The sequence below is a fragment of the Pseudonaja textilis genome, chromosome 5, assembly GCF_049901715.1.
Source record: "Pseudonaja textilis isolate UNSWEBS1 chromosome 5, rPseTex1.2, whole genome shotgun sequence".
Taxonomy (NCBI): domain Eukaryota; kingdom Metazoa; phylum Chordata; class Lepidosauria; order Squamata; family Elapidae; genus Pseudonaja; species Pseudonaja textilis.
This window is the reverse complement of record NC_141994.1, coordinates 37281567-37288916: the sequence shown is the minus strand read 5'-3', so window position 1 is coordinate 37288916 and position 7350 is coordinate 37281567. Positions and strand designations below refer to the sequence as shown.

The window sequence follows — 7350 nt, the reverse complement described above, 5'->3', positions numbered from 1 at the left end:
TTAAGACTAAGGGATAGTGTGAAGCAAATTTTAAAAAAATCTATTTTTGATTACAAAAAACAAAACCATTTCTGTTATCAGATTTAGCTATCCCGGCATGTAATTATACTAAGTGACTCATTCTCTGATCACTTTGAATGAGTATCTATTTAGTAACACTTTTATTTTTGTTTGTGTTGTATATTTATTTCAGATATATTGCCATAAAGACATTCTAACAGGTATGTTGCAAATCCCTTTAAATACTATTGCACTCATTTTTTATCAATTATATTCCGAAAAATCATGAACAAAAAACACACTAATCCAGAGACAAGTTTGTCATTTCACACCTACATGGAAAAACAAAACAAACCAAACCAAAATCTTTGTTTGGAAATCTCATAGAGCAAAAGTAAACACTGAAACTGATCATCATATACTTTAGCTCCAGGTATTATGTTAAATATATTGGTAGTCTTCATTTTTCCGTTTAAAATTCTAAATAAAAGATATGGGCTATATCTGGGGGAGGGTCTCCCAAACTAAATAAGCATCTCCATGTCACAATTAGAGGGATACCAAGACGTCGTCTTTGCCTCATTAGTGATAACCAGGATATTCTCAATTAAAAAATTAAATCCACTGGATTTTCTTATCCTAATTAATGGAAAAATATTTCTTTTACAATTTTGACATTGAATTAAATCATAATTAAAGATGTCTATTTTCTGAAACACTGAATTAAGAAGCCTGCCCAGAATCTTGTGAACGAGTACATCCCTAATATTCAGGGTTTTCTCCCCCAAAGTATAATAAGGGGCAAATCTTTGATCTGTTTCAGGAAATAGTGAAGAATATGTAAAAGACAGCACTAAAGACTATCTTGAGATTCTGGAATATGCAGAGAAATAACATTGTCTAGCACAATTGCTAGCGTGTAACAGAGTTTATAAATAGTGTTTTGTTTGAACCATGATTTGTCATATGCCTTAGTTCACTCATAATTCCAAATTACAGAAAATAGTTTATGAGGGTTATAAATTAAAATCAAAGAAACTATGTTATGATTTAATAAAATATAGCCATTTTCAATAAAAATAAACATGCTATTACTTTCTTATTATGATAGTTAATATACAGTATATTCAATAAAAATTAATCAAGTGTTGATAATAACAGATGAGAATGATTTCGGTATATTTGTTATCAATCATTTATTACTGAAAACAAAGTGGGTTTTCTTATCTGGCACATAAACAATTATTTCTACAAAAAGGAAACCCTACAAATCTTGATAATTTATACAAATATGCTTTCTCCAAAAATAAAAATTTAATTTAGTAAATTTGTGCTCTTATTTTTAAGCACTGTCTGCAATATCCACCACAAATCCCTGAGCAGAGACAACAATTTTAAACTTATTTGAAAAGTGAGAGATATAAAGCCTAACCCTATACTAAAAATGCATGGAAAAACAAGATTTTATTTTAACAATTTGTCATTGTTTGATTTGAGACAAGCAAAACTCCTGTATGACTTCATGGAAATCTAGTGTATAAGAAATGTAATTAAGAATAAAAAATATAAAAAGGGAGATGGTATAATGAAAAGTGAAATGTTACAACTAGGAAGTTGACCTTGCATCTGATGCTGAAATTTAACATTTCAGAATGCCATACTAATACAGTTAAATTGCTATCCTATACATAATTCCATGGGGTTAGACCCATTGAATTTAATTGGATTTACTCTTGAGTATACATGCATAGGATGATACTAAAAAAATCAATCTTCATCATTAATACAGCATTTGGTTTTACAGTTTTGAGAAAATGATGCAACAGTACATTGTTCAGTTAAATAGACAGTAGCTAACACTGCATTTTATCCATATCTGAATGCATAACAGTGAAAATGTTGAATTTCACTGGTTAATATTTTAGTTTTTTCTATCTCATTAAAACAGTTTCTGGAACTGCACCTGGAAGGAAAAATTTGAAAGGTCACTCATCTACACAAAGTTCTAAAATAAAATAGGCTAATGTAAGAAAACAGAAATTAGGAGGTGGTACCTAATAATAAAATGTTTTTAACAATGGTACTCCTAATGGAAAATCAAACAAGCTCAGAGTATCACAAAGGATGACATAAATTGTGGTTATGCTGAGAAAATAGCCTATTATTTCTTAATACTTCTACATAGAAAACTGGGGTGACTAAAATGCACAGAATAAATGTGTTCCTGTTTCCTTCTAAACATCAATACATTCTTTAAACATTTAAAAACACACCATGAAAAGCAACCAGAAGACTAGCAACAGTTGTGGAATCCTATCTAATGACTACTTGCTACAGTTGGCAAATAAAAACCTTCAACAATGCATCACTTCCAAAGTAATAACAATGGAATGATATTCAATACACTTTTTTTTAACATAGGGAGGATTCTTAGGGACACCTTACCTTCAATCTATGGATGTTGCAGGATATAGTGCTAGGATGCAAAGGATCACATAACTAGCTCTTTATTTCTAAAACAACCACCCATTTTAATTCAAGGTGGCTTTAAGTATGAATTTAAAATTGGCTATGTATTTCACAGATGAAAAATTAAGCCAGCCATAGCAAGCCCTTGGATATGTCTACAGGAGCTCTTTGGTGCCAGTCACACTGATATAAAAATGACTGATGGGTATATATGCCATTCTGAAATTATAGTGTAATTTGTCTAGTTAATAATAAAGGGAATTGGTAAATGATCTTGTTTTTAAATGATGCTTTTATGCAAATCATAAACATTAGGCTAAATAAGTTGAAATATTAAACCAAAAAAAAAGAATGCAGAATTGGGTTAGAATATGCACACAATTTCTCTTCATCTATAGTTAAATAAATGCAAAAATAATTGGCAGCTATTGTCAATCACATAATTCCTTTTAGTCTAACACCTTGTGGATTCATTAAATATTTATTTAAAATATTAAACTCTTTTAGTTTCTTGCAGATAGCATAATAGTTTATTTTTCACAAACAGCTGGTAAATCCTGCTGCTAACATTTCAAAAATGCATTCACCAAATGCATGCCTACAAATTTGTTGTTAATCCAAAGACAACATACTTTGGAAGTATATTTAAACAAACTGGCAACCTGGGTATCAGTTTAATGGAGATAGTAGTTTGCTTTGTGTGTGCTTGATGCACGATGCACCACGTAGTCAAGCCATAGATGCAATCATGCTACCAGTGTTGCATATTTTCAAAAACAATGTTAGTAACATGTTCACCCACACTGTTCTATCCTTTGCTTTCAATGTACTAAAAGGCAGAAAATTCATATTTTTGTTTATATGTCTAAACAGTTCATATTTAAAATGTCTGTATACAAATGGATTTCTTTTTTCAATAAAATAGCTATTGTTGATAAGAACAAACCTAAATCCATACTTTTCATTTAATTATTATGGACATGGCTCTCCAGCTTAACTCTGATCTGATTTTGGAAGTAAGGCAAGCTGGTTAAAGCAACAAAGCATAACAACGTTGAAGTTGTGAGCAAGGTTCAATTTTCCTACCCAGTGGATAGGTGCTGTCTTAAAGCATGGATCATTCCCATTTTTGACAGGGCAAAGCAAAGATAGAAGCATTTACTGTACAGCATAGGTTCAGCAACCTGCTGTACTTTTAAAAGTAATTGACTATTGAGGCTCTGAAGCATAGTAGATTACAAGAAGATGACAGAGAGTTTGCCTTAATTCTTCATTTACTTAATTCAGTACTATTGTATATGGTTAATTCTACATTTCAAGTTGTCTTTATTGTTGCTTGTTTCTACACTTTCAGAGGATAATTCACAGCCGTCCAGCCAACCAAACAGGTTAACAATATGCATTTGCCAGTGAAGATTAGCCATGAAACCACATCTTTAAAAAACAAATTCAAATAGTTGAGCTAGTATGTGAATTAACTCAATAGGCAGGTCTGTGGAGTGTTATACAATATCAAGACAAAGAGCAAACACATTTAGTTTCAGTATACATTTAATGAATTACAGCCTAAGAAAATAAATTTAAGCCAGTTTTTATCCTCTTCTAAATTCTTAATTTGACTGGAAGGCTGCTCAGTAGGCCAACATGACTTTTCTACCAGAAACCACATAAAAATGACCAAAGTGAGAATGACTAATATGCCCTGGTGAATATGCTAAGGTGGGTCCCTTTCAGATGCTCCAGTTTCAGATTGTTTTTAATTTTCTGGATTTTGGCAACAATTATTAAATCCTTCATGAAACTTATCAAAAAGATTCTACCCCTTTCTCATTTTCAATTTGAAACATCAAAATGCAGCCCTGTAGGGTTCTTCTAGCAGCAATTACAACCTTTGACTATTACAGCTTAGTTAGCAAGAGCACTCAACAAAAACAGTGCTCCAAAAGTTATTTTGGATTTTAATTTTTTTTCTAAACTCTTTGCAAAAACAACAACACTTTTTAAAAACCCTGCATTATGTTTTGGTTGTTCTTAAGCCTTGCTTTTCCATAATATTCCAGAGTTTGCGAAGATTTGATTGTGTGATGACATCATCAGGTTTAAACTGAAGGGCATGAAGATAGTTTGATTCAGCCTCCAAAAGTTTGCCGTTGAGATGAAGAATAGCTCCCAAATTCATTAAGGCAGCTGGGTACTGGACAAAAAGAAAAAGAATGGAGAAAACATGAGTTTATCTTTCTTCGTCCAAGAGCTTTCATCTAAGTAGCAAAATTATTCCCGTATGTTTTTGTAGTCTACTTTTATGGAAACAGTTAAGAAACTAGAAGAAGCATGAGTGTTAAATAAAGAATGGGTTCATCAGATGTACAGCACATTTTGCAGTGAAGTGTTCAGATGGAGAACATTAATTCCTTTAATGTGCAAACTACAGGTAATAGGACTTATCACCAAAAGCTGTGTTCCCCACCCACAGTCTTTTTTATTTTCTTCTTATTAGATAAGGAAAATTGGAAAATAAGACTAGATGAAGCAAATCAATTTCATTAGATGCTCATTTAAAATTTCCTATTTTAGATTTTGGTTCTATAGCAAGTTCAATCATGAGAAGGAATTAGAATTTAATATGATGAAATAAACAACTGTGTAACTTCTTTTATTCTGATGCCATATACAATATCTTGATTATCATTGCTCTAAATATTATTATCAAGAAAGCATACTATGTTCGATTCAAGAAAACAGGTTACATGTAAATAAAAGGTTGCCTGATTGTACCACTGTAGCTACTTTGGCAATGTGTCAAGTGATTATGTTGAAGTTTGAATGCTTTCAAAATGGCTGCATGGTTTTTCCCCAGCAGTCTATAATAACTTTGAGAGTTTGTAAAAATAATTCTTCAGTTTCAATTATGGCACTAATTAGTAATGCTGAATATTGCTGCTATTGCAACATCAAAACTTTTAGAAATACTTAGTAAAGGATCCTAGGAAGTCTCCAGTACGTTCCTCTCACACTGGAAATAAGTTTTCTACTTCTCATCATTTCAGTATCTGGTAACTTTATATTGCTTCAGCCTCCTAAGTGAATGATACTAGAGCATACTATGTGCTGGAGCTGTTCTGGAGGCAACATTATCTATTATTCAAAGATGGATTTAACCTGAGACAATGAAAGATAGACAATTTCAAATGAATATGAGATGACGTAATGTTCTAGGACAGGGGTGTCAAACTCAAGGCCCACGGGCCAGATACATCACGCGCTGGTCAAGACCACACCTGGTTTAGCGAAGGGGGGAAATCATGATATATCACGTGACAATGCCATTACAACGCGAGTTTGACACCCCTGTTCTAGGAAAACAGTAGAAATTCGTCAGGAAGTTATACATTACAATGAGAGAAGCAGTCAGTGACAAATTCATTTATTGGCATATAACATTTCAATACTTCCTAACAAAAGGGCATGGAGTTAATTATGGGAATGATAACCACTACATCATTTAGCCTAGGTCATTATTATTGTAAATTAAAAATAACTAGTATTTCCTGGTAATTTTAAATATTTTTTCTCATCCTTCTTGTGGGCTTCACTCACAATGACATCATAGGTCTACTTAGTACCACTACTGGCTATTAAATACATTAAATGGGCACCAAGCAGCTGCCTGCTTCTGCTCTAAAGTAATTACTGCCTATCATCTTTCAGATTTTCTTTTTTATGTTTTACAGAATGTTGTAAGACTTACACTTGTTTGGTTTTATAAAATCAACCCAAGTGCCTCCTGAACAGATTATTCTGCAGTGCACAAAATGATTTTTGCTGTTCTATACTAACAGCAATTCTTGATTTTCAGCATCACTAAGGAAAGCCTTTATTGAATGAGAAGAACCCTCAGATCTACTAAAGAATACTGGAGATGTGGTATCAGATGAAATATTATGATGTCCTTCAAAAAATACACTGATGCTCACTGCTTATCTTTCTTCTCAATGCTTAAATGCTCCCATTAGTAATGCAATTGTCTAGATCTACCTTTATTACAAACAAAGGGGTATGAGAAAAAGAGATATCTTTCAACTTGTCCAACCCAACAGAATGCACACTATCTGCCTGTTTATTCCAAATACTATTTATAAAGATTTAACTTTGCTTTTCCTGCATCACACCTGCAATGAAAATGCTGCCCTTCCTCACTTATGCTATGCCCATGTGAAACTAGCACCTTGTCCAGAGGGTGCTCCTCAGCCAATTGTGCTAGATGTCATTCATGGCAAGCCAATCGTTGTTTGAGGCCTACAAAGGATAAAGGACTGTTTTTTAAAAAAACTGCCTCTTATCTTAGTAGCAATTACGTGCTGCCGCCTGAAAATGAATTCAGCTATTTTCTTTATAAATATCGTATTTTATAAAAGACACATAAAGATGTGTCTGTACATTCTGTACATTAGCTTATGGCCTGGTAATGTGGGATTTCTCCAGGCACAGAACAAATTACATCCTGGCCACATGAAACAAACAAACATCCTCTTCATTCATTTCCTTTTGGAGACAGAGACTTTTACATCAAAAAGAGCCAGCTGGCAGTTTTATTAAGCTTTTAATATAATTCTTTTATGGTTTTAGGGGAAATTATAGTTATTAGGAAGGTTCCTGGGTACTCATTTGCCCAGCCAGTTTTTTATGATCTTTCTCCAAAGATTGCAATGCTAGCAAAGAAGAGTGTAGTGATAGCAGGTTCATCATGATGACCCCAGTAACTGATATTTTTGCTACACTTGCAATTAAGTTAGACTTGGGTCAAAAGTTAGTTCTGTATGTCACTATGGAAACCTACTTACATGATTGGGTGCCTAATTCATATATCAGTATTATCAAGTA

General features: G+C 32.9%; 1 protein-coding gene across 2 annotated transcripts in view; it reads right to left on the bottom strand.

Annotated features, from left to right (window-relative positions):
• Positions 1-1181: 1181 nt before the first annotated feature.
• The window catches only part of TMTC2 (transmembrane O-mannosyltransferase targeting cadherins 2), a 187562-nt gene continuing 181393 nt past the window's right edge, over positions 1182-7350 (bottom strand). For both annotated transcript variants that reach the window (XM_026699094.2, XM_087934516.1), the window contains one exon: positions 1182-4663. In XM_026699094.2, coding sequence (XP_026554879.2) covers positions 4484-4663 — 180 coding nt within the window. In that variant the 3' untranslated portion in view covers positions 1182-4483. The remainder of the gene's footprint in view (positions 4664-7350) is intronic.